At 38.4% G+C, this 14,869-nt stretch overlaps 1 protein-coding gene across 1 annotated transcript in view; it reads right to left on the reverse strand.

The window, feature by feature from the left end:
• PLA2G4A (phospholipase A2 group IVA) overlaps window positions 1-14,869 on the reverse strand; it is a 122,588-nt gene that overhangs the window by 54,701 nt on the left and 53,018 nt on the right. Inside the window, exons 4-5 of the mRNA XM_006185533.3 lie at window positions 10,424-10,572; window positions 9,612-9,725 (exon numbers count right to left, since the gene is read on the reverse strand). Of these exons, the coding sequence (XP_006185595.1) occupies window positions 9,612-9,725; window positions 10,424-10,572 (263 nt within the window). The remainder of the gene's footprint in view (window positions 1-9,611; window positions 9,726-10,423; window positions 10,573-14,869) is intronic.

The raw sequence follows: 14,869 nt of genomic DNA on the forward strand, positions 1-14,869 counted from the left end.
TAAAAGGAAAATCAGCAGTGCTATGTTTATGGTCATATGTGTCTTCTCCATAAGAATGTCCCTTCTACATCCACCTACACCATTTTTGGCTAAGACGTTTGTAATCCTAGACAGACTGAGGCTCTTTAAATGAAGGCAGGATAAGAGAAGAGAAGACACAAGATTTTTCTGCCATCTAGAGTCTTAAGAATGTGTTGCGCTAGGGGGGAAGGTATAGCTCAGTTGTAGAGCGCATGCTTAGCATGCACAAGGTCCTAGGTTCAATCCCCAGTACCTCTATTAAAACAAAACAAAACAAAACAATCTCCCCCACCAAAAAAAAACAAACAAGAATATGTTGCTCTGATTCTTGTCACTTGGGTTGGGCTCCTTACTTCCACATGTTGCCCACGTGGATAACCCACCACGTGGAGGAAATGTTAAACTCTTCCACTTGATGCGTTATGTTCAGACATGCTATGAAGGCGGGCATTTCCAGTCTCCCTGCTCCTTTCACCTGGAACAGGTCGTTCAGATAAAAGAGCCACAAAAATGTGTACTTCCTGTGAGGCATTAAACAATTATTGTCAACTCCTTCCCACACACTGCATGAAGCAGCTCTGCATGACCTTTTTCCAGGTGGCTTGCATTATCAAGGCAACCAGAAGGCAAGGTGACCAAATCTCCCTAACACCATGATACTTTGTCAAGAACAAGGACAATGAGGACTCCATCTCTTCTAGGAATGATGAATGCAAGAAGCAGGCTGTACTCATTGTACGTTTTGGGGGGAAACAACAATCTTGTCTTTGAATTCCACAATGGAAAGCAGTTTGAGATGCTTACGATGGGAGATGTTCAGCTGGGGAGGGAAGGGGAACTAGAGGAGAGAAACTATTTAAAAAAAAAAACAAATGCCATTTCAGACTCAAAGATAATTTTAAAAGTATCTAACCCACAAATTCTCTTGCAAACATTCCAGGGTTGTTTTGAAATAATAAAGCCAATGTAACAAGCAAAACGCCTGACACTGAAGAAGCCCTTTAAAATCATTATTTCAAAAAGATGCAAATAATTTTTAACTTGAAAATCTATCCTAGTAGTAAAGAGCTCATTAAATATGCCATGCCTTCTCTTATTAAAATCCTCCAGTATTTACAATTTTACTTTCAACAAAACATTATTTTGAATTCTGATCCCTTCTCAGTCAATTCACTCTTTTTTCCCCCCTTGGTAGAAACAAAAGGCAACTATTCACCATGTTGACTCAATAATCACATCTTTCAAGAGAATTAGATAATATTTTCTGCTTTATCTGTATATGCCTGACCTATGTGAGATAAAAAATAAAATTATATCCAAAAAATAAGGATCACTTTTACAAAGAATCATGTTTCCATAAACCATAATACCATCCTATGAAGAAGGAACCAGATACGGATCTAATAAACAGGCAATTCAAGTGCAGAGTGGAAAATACAACCCTGCAATACAAACAAGATTACATCTAAATAAATTTTGCATGTCTAAAATTGAATGATATGCTGCTAAAATCATCTTTTAAAATATATATGATCTTTTATAACACAAAAAACTAACATTTTTAAATTGAGTTATAATTCCATATAACATTATATTAGTTTCAGGTGTATAACGTAATGATTTGATATTTGTATATATTGCAAAATGATCAACACAGTAAGTCTAGTTAACATATGATTTCTTTAAAATTTATTTTTTATTTTTTTAAATTTACCTCTTTTATGTGTACAATTTGTCACCAATTTTTGATTTTAGAAATTATTTTTTGGAGGGGGAGGTAATTAAATTTGTTTCTTTGTTTTAATGGAGATACTGGGGATTGAACCCAGGACCTCATGCATGCTAAGCATGTGCTCTACCACTGTGCTCTACCTTCCCCCCATACGATTTCTTAATAAAACTAAATTAGCATTTATTACCAGGAATCATATAATCCCTCACCCAAGAGTCCAAGATAACTGTGTCCCCAAATATCCCAGTCTTAAAAGTTTGACAGATAAAAATACACTATTTCCCCTGTTGCCATGTCACACAGAGTCTTCTCCTGTTTATTTGACAGCAATCTTTTTCCTTAATTTAAGGTCCCTTTTCTTTACATGGACATTGGAAAATTCTGAAAGAGCTGTGTAATCATCAGCTATGATACGACAAATCCGATTTCCTTCAGCACTAATACTACCACTTTTTCTCCAAATGGGACTCTCTCAAGACTCTCAACTTCTCTTCTCTAAATTTCATTTAATTTCATTATGCCTGTCTGAGCCCTTCCCATAAGTTTCTGTATTTCCCATAAGTGCATTCATTATTCATTCATCCAAAAATGAAAGTATTTGATCGGTATCAGGTCGGGTGTGCAATGGTAAATCGCCTGAAAATGTTCTAGTCCCTGAGGGAGCATAGGTCCGGAAGAGAACCCCAAGGATACAAGAGCACTCTAAATCCCCTATAATTTAAGAGTTATAAACTGTGGAAGCATCAAAGCAGACTCACTTAAGCTTCCATGGCTAGCATCCCCAAATAAAAATGCATTCTCTCTTAAAGCCAGGAATTCTTTGACCTATGCTTGAACTTTGCCCTGCATAAATGTGATGGCATTCGCATCTTAGCCAGAGATCTCCCAAATTTCTCACAAAATTATGTATTTCTCTTGGTTTCTCTCCAAAGTCTGCTGTGTCTCATTCACTTAGCTAAATTGTAGTCTTTGTCTTCACACATCAATACATAGTTTTCCAGTGAAATCATCTTGAGACTAACTTAACATTCTGAACTCACCATCAAAACTCCCTTTTTTTTTTCAAGCTTTGCCACTATCTCTTCTATAGAACTTTCTGATTTATTTTCAAGTTGCAATCATGTATGAACAGTAATCAAAGAAAGCAGTCTGCCAAAATTAGATAACACAGAAACCATGAGACGTGGCTATTTTTAAACAATAACACTCACTTCCAAATAAACACGTCAAATTAAAACACAGTACAATGTAAAATCAGAGGCTGCCTTTCTCAGAGTATTGGCCAAGTCAAAAATTCATCTAGAGAATAAAGAAGTATAAACTCTCCTTCTTCAAAACCTCTCCTTACTTCAAAACCTTAGCATGTTCATGATTCTCTTGAAATGGGCTACTTTGCACAAAACAAATGAAATTCGTCAGAAACTCTATCTTTCCACTTTAAAATGGGGTACTGTAACCCAAAGTGACACTTGATATATTCAGTAATGGGTGACTAGAGCATTTTAAATTTTGAACTATGTTGAAACAAATGATCACTAAATTTATAGGCTCTACCTATATATAAATAAGTTTACTTTGGTCAGTAAGTTCAAACAAGTAAGTAAATGTAATAGCCAGTAAATCAGTTTCATGAAGCACGTGACAAACAGTTAAATCTGGCCAGTATAATTATAATGAGAATATCTAATATTTATTTAAATGCTTACTGGGTCAGGCACTATTCTAAAACTTCCCATGTATTTATTTACTCACTTAACCATAACCACAACCCTTAGGGGTCGGTACTATATACAATTTTGTTTGACAAATGAGGATGCATGGCAAAGAGAAAAAAAATAACTTGTCCGACATCACACAGTGAATAAATAGCCGAATCATGATTCCAACCCAGACGGTGGCTGTCTGACTCTGAGCCTGGGGTTACAGCAGCACGTCCCACCAGTTTCTCTCAAATGACAACTCTGATGCTCTTGAAACTTATGACTCCAACAAACATAACCTAAGCCAGATTTTATAAATGCTATCAGGGAACTGTGGGCCCAGCCCTAAGATTGGTTTTCTTCTCAAAAAAAAAAAAAAAAAAAAAAAAAGCAGCAGCTCTAAAACTGAGTTGAATGATAAACCATAGTCTCAGGAAAAGCTGAATATATTCCTGCTTTCCAACTTCATCTGGTCCTCACTGCCACAAGGCAATCATTCTAATCATTCTTACCAACCCATTAAAGCTACTGCCACATTTAGTTTGCTCAAGTTCAAGTCACCCTGTCTAGTCCTTATACCTGTCACTTTCAACAGAAGTCTGCTAGAGCTGCCTCAACTTTTTTGTTGTCATTACAAAACATTCTCTATCTTTACCTACTAACTTCAAGCCAAATCCTGTTTGCTCTAAATTCCCCCATTACCTGGTCAAAAACCTTCCATGACTCACTGCTTCAGTAAGATAACATCCAAATTCCAGCACCCTGAATTTAAGCTCTGCTAAGGTTTGATTCCCATGTACCTGTCCTCCCTTCACACATGAACACTCTGCTCCCATCACCCTCAGCTACACACCATTTCCTGAACAGGCTGGTCCTTTCTGGTCCCAGGTCTATGAGCAAAGGCTCAGGCTGTTCTCTCCACCAGAGTGGCCTTCTAGCCCTTTAGCGATCCAACCACATCCTTCCTTTAAGGACAAGCCCACATCACTGATATCCACTGTAACCCACAGAAGTCCACAGGAACCCCATCCCCCCTTTGCCTCTCTGTCCTCACCTCCTACCACTCTCCCTGCTACTCCTTGTGTTCCAGCCATGCCCTCCTCCTTGCTGTTACTCAACACACCAGACAAATTTCTGCCTCGGGACCTTTCTACTCAAAGTGCCTTCTGCCTGCGGGTATCATCAGAGATAGTTTTCTTGGCCACATTTTTGGAACTGCATTTACAACCCTCCTCACACACATATATACCTATTCCCTTCTCCTCCTTCATTGGTTTATTTAGCACTTATCTCTATCACTATCCAACACAGATATCTTTTATCTATTTACCTTATCAAGTAGAACATAAGTTCCATGAGGGGTTTCTGTCTGTTTAATGCTGAATAGGTAGTGTCTAGAGACCGTTTGCTGCATAGTAGGTGCTCAATAGTTATTTGGGAAATGAATGAGTGGAGAATAATGCCTTCTTTTAATTCTCATTGTGCACATTGTCTGCATTATTTATTTAGTACTTGAAATTATAATTTGTAAATACCAAACTCTAGTTAATGATCTGCTGAAGTATTTAGGGGTAGAGCATACTGTTGTCTGCAATCTGTTTTTAAATGTATCAAAAAAGTAAGATGGTTTGATGGATGGATAGATGGACAGATACATGGCAAAGCAAATAGTGTAAAATGTTAACTGCAGAATCTAGGTAGCAGTTATATGGGTATTCAATGGATAAATCTTTCAGCATTGTGTATACTTGAAAATTTTGATAATAAAATCTGAAGAAAAAATGTAATGCCTTAGAAAGGCCTTCCTTGACTGTACAAATTTAGTTGCTCACTAACTGTTCTCTATGACATCCATTTCATTTTATTCACAGTATTTACCACTAGTTGATGTTGTGTTGACTATCCTTTTGCTTTCTGTTGCCTATTTACTTTCCCCACTAGAATGCAAGCTCCCTGGAAACCAGGACATCGTCCATCATGTCCTCTGCTGTTTGCCCACCTAGAATATTGCCTGCAACACAACCAGAGTTTAACAACTCCTAGGTAAGTAAATCCATGAATAGATGCTGCCTGATACTGCTTATATTAATAACCAACTTACACAAGAACGTCTACTCCTTTCCAAGTGGACTACTAGTTTTTTGAAACTGAAGCTTTTGTAGCTTTCTTAATATTAAGCAAAGTTTTAGGTGCACAATAAAGGCTCAGAGTCTCATATTTTAAAATAATCTATTAATAGGTCAGTACTTTAAAACTGCATAATACAGACTTTGATGATTGCATTATTATTTTTTTCCCATATCCATGAAGTGGGAAAAAATTGAAAACTTCTGGGTGAAAACAGTCAAGTGAAAAACAAGGTATTCTTTCCTTCCCCCCCTCCCCCAGAAAGACAGATTATTTATGCGGGGGTTGGGGGTAGAGGTGGGTGGGACGGAGAAGAATCAAACACAAGATAAAGGAAATAGTCAGGTGCTCTAATTTTTGGTCCAAATTCTAATTTCCTTTGTAGAGTAATGATTATGCTTTTTACTGGACTGGGATAACCGGAAAAAGAAAGGGGAGGGGAGGGGAGGGGAGGGGAGGGGAGGGGAGGAGAGGAGAGGAGAGGGGAGGGGAGGGGAGGGGAGGAACCCTAGAAATTAGGATTGATGATGGCATCTACACTTCTACAAAGAAAATGTTCATACTGTAAAATCCCTCAAGGGAGGGCAATAGTCACGATCTGTAAGCCCCTTATAACCTGCAGAGAGAAAAAAAGCAACTAACAGTCAAACCTATTAAATACACATGTAAATTTTCCTTGTGTTAGCACTTCACGCAGGGGAGGCCGGGAGAGAGCAGGATCCTTAGACCGCAGAGAGTTAACTCCATCAGCCGCCCCGCTTGTCCAGGACACCCAGGGCCCGGCAGAGCTCTCCTCACAGCCTTCACAGAACTGTCGAAAGCGCCTAAAACTGGGGTACCAAGAGCCCGAGAACAGCATTTCCAAATGGGGCGCCAAAGGTGAATGGGACAGGAACTGACGGACCAGGGATGTTCGAAAGAACACGTACTCCTCCAGCCATTCGGACACTGACCTGGGAGCCACCATGACGCCCGCTGGGGCTTCCGTGCAAGTAACGAGCCGAGACCACGGTGGACACCGAAGGAGACGGCCGCCCAGCCCCACCTGCTGTAAGTTTCCCACGCCGCCATACCACCCAGGCCCACCCCCGCCATCTTCCCGGCGGTCCTTTCGCCCCGCGCCGACCTACGGAAACGCGCACAGCACTCAGGAACAGAGGCTGCGCATGCGCTGCCGGCTGGAAGGCAGAGCTAAGGTAATTCTTCCTAGATCACAGAATTTTATAAATTAGAAAGGATCTTAGAAATAAATTAATTGAAACCTTCATTTTAGAAATGAAGCAAATAAAACTCAGAGAGAGAATGACAACTCAGCCATTCTAGAGGGAGGTTAATGACAGTGACAAAATGAGAGTCCAGGTCTCTCAATTCCCAGTTCCCACCCTGAGTGGGAATCAGGCAGGGTCTCCATTTTTCCAGCTGGCTCCTTGGCCACAGAAATCACTCTATGTTGACCCAGTCTTAACTTTCAGATAACAAAAATTTGAAGGGGATTTTGCTAGTAATGTCTCGGCTTGAAGTATGAGTCCTTCCTTTGCCAAATCCAAACGGTCTTATTACACCGGACTGCTTTAACAGTCTTCAAGAATTGTTTAAAAATCTCTTCTACATAATTCCCTCACAATTTGTTTTCGCTTGCAGCCTCCGTAAGCACTGTAGAAAAAAGACTGTTCTCCTCTGCACCATGGGCATTCAGGGGTGAGGAGAGGCTGGATGGCTTGCCTCTCACCACATGATCTGGGGGGCCTCAGAGGGCTCCCCAACTAGCCATCACCCATTTCCCTTTCTCCCACTACCATCCCAGGTCACCAATTCAAAAAATCATCATTGAAAACAAACAAACAAAAACTACAAAGGGCTCTTGAGAACAGAGTAAGGAAGAAAAGTTGTTTGGCCAACTGTTTTCTCAAGCACACTAAAGAAAATAATTATGTAAGCTACTTAAAATTCAAGAATGTAGAAAGGCTTTTTTACAGCCTGGGTGTTACAGCACCTCAGCATAGGAAATGACGGGAGGCGAGGAAATACTTGTTTTCCTACAGTATCTTCTCTTATAATCAGCCTTTGTGTCATAGGCTGAAGAACGGGGGGAAAAAACCATTATACTTTGGAAAGGTCAATCCATGCTTACAAAGCCCCCAACAAAGGTTTATTGAGAACCGATTCTAGCAACGTGCTGTAGGTAAGGTCTGCGCATGTCAGCCTTTGACCACCTCTAACTCCCTACCCCACTGCCTACCAACGTGTTCTGTAGGTAAGGTCTGCGCATGTCAGCCTTTGACCACCTCTAACTCCCTACCCCACTGCCTACCAACGTGTTCTTGCCAAGCTGTGTAACTGCCTTCCCCCAACTTGCTTTCTTCTTTCAAGATTCCATGCCTTTGTGGTTTCTTCTGCCTAGAATGCTCATAACTGCTTTTCTGCACAATGAAATTCTACTCTTTTCTCATGGTATAATAACAGCAACAACAAAAACAACAATTTTTAAAGTGATTAATCTGTATCAGGCACTATTCTAAGCACTATAAGTATATATGGATACATCTAGGTGAGTATTATATTTATATAGATTCTTATAATCAATGATCAGTATATATTTTATATGAAATGTTATATACTAAATAAATATAAAAACTAATATATAATCATTTTATATATAATGTCTAAATATTTTAAATATATTTATATATAGTATACATTATAATACATATTTTATATGCATAATTAACTCATTTAAGTATAATGATTTTCCTATGGGATATTATCTTCACTCTACAGACAAGTAAATTGAGGTCCAGACAGGCTAAGTGATTTCCTCAGGATGAAACAGACAGTAAGAAACAGAGCTGGGATTTAAACACCAAACAACTGGCTTCAAATGACAAGGTGTTAACCACTATGTTCACTGTTCAACCTGCTCAAAACCGCCTACTGATATGAAGTCATCCCTGGTCTCCTCTCACAATGCAATCTTTCTTTATTCTGTCTTCCCACTGCACTCTGTACATACATTACTGATACTTATCTTACTGTATGGTGGGTTCTTTTCATCACAGGTGTCTCCCTATGTACACTTCCTTTTCCAAATCCCACCCCACCGCCACCCCAGATGAAGATAATTGAGGGAAGAGCTTCCTGTATCTTATTTTTCCTTACAAGCCTTGAATACAGCACAGTGGCTGGTAGACTCCAATAAATGTTCGAAAAGGGAATGAATGAAATAACTTTAAAAAAAAAGGTCAACAGAAATGTGGGGAGTGTATCTCTTGGCACTGGATAGAAAACATATAGAAGACATACTTCCTGGAGTAGCTAAAGGGATCAGTAGGGATTGTGTGACTGGAGTGTCCTCAAGGCAGCTAGGTCTTTCTGACTGCATGAACTGGTCAGGTAGTCCTTTGGGTTTAAGTTGCTCTCCAAACAGGTATACATTCATTCGATAAATACAAACTATTTAGCTCTGTAATCAGGCATGCATAACCAGTATTCCAGTTTCCTGACCTATAGAATTTTAGTTTGAACAGTTTAAATGATTTCGTCCCAATGAATACCACAGATAATTATCATGGGGGTTCAGAAGATGGAAGAGGTCATTTGGGGTGGTAACAGGAAAGGAGGCAAGAGAAAGGATAAGCAGATTTGGGCAAGGGGAAATATTTAAAAAGTCATTCCAAGGAGCAAAAACACACAGCTGCTCCCAATAAGAAGAAATTAATAGATTAACTAGCTTTCCGAATCCTGGTTTACCAGTTGTTTATATTTCTCACTGGAAACTACTAAATCAGATTCCTATAAATTCAGAATCCAATGTTTGCTGTGTATAAATAATTTTTCTAAGGTCTTATTATTCTTAAGTAAATTATTAAAGTTTCAGAAATGCAGCAAACCTAGAGATAGAAAGAAAGAGGAAGAAAGAAGAAGGAAGGAAGAAAAAGAAAAGAAAAGAGAGTCCAAACATTAAACTCCCCAACTTTCCAGATGAAATAGGTTTTAACTGACATAAGGATGAAAAATTCTGTTGGGTTGCTTACTTGGTTGAAAATAAAAGGAACCTCTTTCTTCTCTCCTACTTTCATAGATGATATGGGAAATGTTGCTGTCCCAAGCGTTTCATCCATGACATAATTGGCATCCATTAACGTGATCTAGAGAGAGTTAAAGGTAGAGCACAGGTATAAAATTTCCCTTGGATCTTTGGAAATTATATGTAAAATCTCCACCACACTTAACATATCATTGGAGAACTTTCATCTTTTTAACAGTCATTTGAGATCCTCAGTCCTTAACTGGTAAATAATACTCTGTCTTTTCTTTCTGAATACCATATTTGCTTCTAAAATAATAATCTTTTTCACTTTCCTGATTGACTATTCATTGTCATGTTTTGAAAAACGGAACTTTATCCCCTCTCAGTAGAAATGCTATTTTTGAATTTGAGAAAGAAATTAATGTAGAAGATCCATGCAGTTATATTGGAAAAGATGCATTCTAACTTATTTTAAAGCTAATTATTTTAACAAAGTTAACTTATTTTAAAGTCTTGATCAATTGACAAGATTTTTATTCTGTTGGACTTGGATCCTCCTCTTTATAACAGACAATACGTTTACTCCAAAGCACATGGGAGGATAAAAATTCTTCCCAGCCCTACCTAACTCCTGCATTTCCCCTTGGACACTCACATAACTTGAGGTGCAGCAGCTAGAAGCTAGTCTACCACATACTGCACAGCTGGAATCCAACTCCACCTAACTGAGGAGAATGAAGGCAGTGAGGGGACAAACTCAAGCATCAACCTCAACATGACGATGACCATCTCACAGTCCCCAGATGACTCACTCACCTCCAAAACATTTTCCTGATTAGGATCCAAAATAAATTCAAAGGTCTCATTCCACACAGGGTTTATGTCATTATTGAAATGTCTTGTCCTCTTCCTGCTATCAGGGGTTGAAGAGATGAAAAGTTCCACATAGGGGTCTGGAGTGTCAACTATAGACAGTAAACATAAGCGAGAAGGAGGCAAAAATGTGATTAGTTCCCCATCTGTTTTTATTAACATGCATTGTCAGGTTATTTTCAATGACTCTGCACTAACATATTCAAAATGTCTGAGACAAAGTAATATATAATAGAAGAACATCATAGGTTATATACTTTTTACATATTATGTCCCCACACTTCCTGTCCTGTGAGAGGGAATCATTTATTAGGTAATTTATTCAGAAGGGCATGTTCACTGTAGTCAACATCTCAGTCCAACTACCAGACAATAATAACAGGGCTATGATGGTGAAAGATCATGAGTTCAGGGTCATCACCATTGTCTATATCAGAAAAATTAACCTACTATGTTATTTGCCAAACAAAATAAAGTCAGTGTGACATAAATATTGTTCATAGTTATAAGGCTGCCTTGTACGGTTGTACAGGTTGTGCACTGAAGAACTCATGGGGAGGCATTTACATAAGTAGTCAACATATATTTCTGTATTTATTATGGCAGTATTCCACCAGATGGAAATGGGTGTCTCAAGGAAGTGACAGCTTTTTCTGTTACACATAAAGACTCACTTGAGTCGGCATGATATGGGTGCCACTGGAAACAGAAAGAAACAACTGCAAATAAAGGAACTACTTTAAAAAAAAGGAATGACTTCAATTTCCTCCCACTATATATACACACACATACTTAACAACAAGGCTACTGACCAAAAGTATGGAAATATTGATCACTCTCTCTTTGATGGTTCCTTTGAATCTTTCATCTTATAGCACTTGTGGTCAGGAACCAAGTCTTACTCATCTTTATATCTTCAGAACCTAACAACTATCACAATATTTAAGGTCTCCTAACTTAAGGACTCGACTTTTTAACACATCCTTTCCCATGTGGCCATTATAACTCATAACCATAAAAAAACAACCATCAAGTGATGACTGACAGAATCTCTGTTGAGCACTTCACATGCATGAGTCTCATTCACATCTCACAACAGCACTATAAGGTAAATACTTTGTTTTCAGTGTTGAGGCAATAGGGACTGAGAGATGCTAAGCAATGTGTCCAATATCACATAGCTAGCAAGTATCAGAGCAAGATCTGGCTGCAACAATCATTCTCTTAATGGCATCATGCTCCTAAGTGTTAACGGTGTCTTCATATGGTATGGATTGTGATGGAAAGAGGACCTAGACTTGGAATTTTGGAGTTGAGGAGGAAGGGAGATAAGAGTGGAAGGGAGGGTAAGGGTGGAAAGAGAGACAGGTAGAGAGGTCAACACAAAAAGATACAAAAATTGAAAATGTAAAAGAAAACATAATAGGTCTTAAATGATTGACTTTCAAAGACAACTTTGAAAAAATATACTTTGTTCTTTCAAAAAAAGTTACGATCATCAAATAACATAAGCAATGCCCTTCACTTAATTTTAAAACTCTGCTCATAACTCTTCTTCACAGTCATCATATTTTTAAGTGTGCTTTTTTACTCTTAAGTGGGGAGATCTACAAATGAGGTATAAGCATTTGGGATTGTCTCCTAGTTATTTTTTGCATTTGGTCAAGGGCAGCTGAGTCTCAAAGTGAGAGTGTAACATAAATGCCTAGAGTTTGGATTAAAAACACAGATGCTTGACCCTCATCCCCTAAGACCCACAGTAGACCTGTAGTGGGACTAGGGAGCTGCATTAAAAAAAAAAAAAAAAAAAACTCAACAAGTTCATACTGTATAGCGCAGGGAACTATATTCAATATCTTGTAGTAACCTATGGTGAAAAAGAATATGAAAACAAACCTACGTACGTTCATGTATGACTGAGGCATTGTGCTGTACACCAGAAACTGACACAACATTGTAAATGGACTATACTTCAGTAAAAATGAAAAAAAAAAAAAAAAATAACTCTAGCTTACACTGATGTCGGTCACACTTGATATTTTTTCACTATTTATTTATGGATTTATTTTAATTGAAGTAGAGTTGATCTATAATATTTTAGAGAGAAGGAAATAGCTAGTTACTGCAATTGCATGCATGTATGTACATATGCATATATTTATGCTGAAATATAATTGACATATAATACTGTGTAAGTGTAAGGTGTATAATGTGTTGGTTTGATACATTTATATATTCCAATTTCTAACCCAAGGCTTAGATCTCTCAACAGGACCATAGAGGACAACTTGGAAAACAGAAAACTGGTCAGAAAAGATGGCAACAGGAAACGGGCCAAAGGAGAAGAAGACATGATACAAGGGGATTCAACTTGTTCCTCGAATAACAGGTAACTGTTCCTTTTCCGTTTCTGCCATGGTGCCAGTGTTGCAAACCACACATAAAACTACATGTTAAGAATAGCAGATGGTAGAAGATGATAAAGAAAAAGACTTTTCCTCTTTTGAGTAAAAGTAAATGTGTGATTTTAAGGAGAATATTCACTTGGCACTTCAGATTAAATGTACAAAAATGGAGCCCTTCCTTATCCCATAGAGCTGGTTCTGTCTTATGGGACTAATGCTCTTTTTTACGCTTCCCCCAAAATATTAAAAACACAAACCCAAGCAAAAGCCAACCCAAAAAACAAGTGTGTGGGAAGGGAGACATGCAGATGGTAAACCTCATTCATTTATTCAACAAATATTTGGGTGCCTGCTGTCTGCCAGGAATTGCCTGTCACGAAGCAGTTTGGCTTGGATAGGGAGCCAGGCACGAAAGTGCAGATCTGAATTATGGAAGTGAGTCAAATACTAATAGCCTAATTTTAGAGGCAAGAGTAAATAGAAGACAAGCAGATACACTGCACCCATGACTAGTAACTCAGTCACCCAGATGATTACACATACATAGAGTCAAATCGTAGGAGGAGAAATTGCCTTTTGAAGCTTGATCTTCATTTAAATCCTTGAAGAAGAGGAGGGACAGATTTTCTGGGGTCAAACAAGGAAGAGAAAGTGAAGTTGCTTGGATGGAACCAGATAAGCACAGGATGCAGCAAGTTGAAAGTCAACCAGTGATATTACCATCTTCTCAGCCATTTTGGACTCTCAGTGGGTCATGTTTTACCAGATTCTAACTCTGACAAATGTTAAAGAAAACACGATACAAGATTTCAACCCTACGTTTACATGTCAAAACACCAACAGACTTTTTCTTAAAATTGGAATCCAGTTCAAAGCTGTCATTTTCGATTTTTATTCTTTTTACATTTAAATAAAGACTTCAAAATGTTGGTCAAGATAGGTGGTTCTTCAAGTTTCTCCTCTTGCTTCATTAGCAAGAGAGCTCAAAGTGGAGATGTCAAAGGGTGCCAGACAGTGGAAAACCACTGACAGCCGCAAACTGTGATACTGCAATCTGCATCAGTGCTCATCTCTGCAAGTTAAGAAGCATCTGTAGCAGTGGTAGACACCGCACGATGAAAAGAAGTTTTAAGAAGCTAGTTTAAAATTGGACTATGATAATCACATATCTCAGCTCACTTTTTTTTTTTTTTTTAACGTACTCTATAATCTTCCTTGGTGTGGCAGCACGTGGAAGCTTTGAAAAGGAAAAGCAGTCCATTTGGACAGCAAAACTTAGTCCAGTGCTTTAGAGAAGTTCCTAGAAATGCATTAAGGAGAGAAAAAATAATTCAAACATAGGAAAAGCAATTTTTTTTCCCTCACCTGTGTACTTATTGCGGAGCTTTGTGAATTAATGCCTATGGGGGACTCAGTGTCATGTCACTGATTCAGCTTCACCTTGATTAGCTCCAGCCAAACAGGTGGTAGAGGAAATAGGTGATGTGTGGGCAAGGACTTCCTCATATCTTATCCTTTTATCTAAATCTTGACTAACAAAAATGTTGGAGGTGTGGGATACAGCTCTTTTTTACTCCCATAAAGATGACATGAAACTACATGCACCAGAAATAGCTTCAGAATTCCAGCATTATAAAACTTCTCATAAACTTCAGTCGTTTAAGGAGCGCCCGCCTAAAGAAATAACCGGTCCATCTGTCATTTTGGCTCTGTCTGAGTAATACATGACTCATCCCAGGAGCTAGTGGCAGCTTCTCAACTCCAAGTTTGATTTTAAATATGGTCCATTTGCTTTCTCATATACATTTTGCTCAGTAGCAACTTAAACCCTTTTGCTTCAAATAAATATGACTCATAGCCTGTTACAATTCACATAATATACAGCAAAAAAACTCAAAAGGAAAAGTCCCCCCAAAGTCACAGTCATAATATCATATGCTGAATAACTATGACCCACGGCTGGTGAGCTTAAAGCAGTGTTTCC

The sequence above is a fragment of the Camelus ferus genome, chromosome 23 (genome assembly GCF_009834535.1).
Source record: "Camelus ferus isolate YT-003-E chromosome 23, BCGSAC_Cfer_1.0, whole genome shotgun sequence".
Lineage (NCBI taxonomy): Eukaryota > Metazoa > Chordata > Mammalia > Artiodactyla > Camelidae > Camelus > Camelus ferus.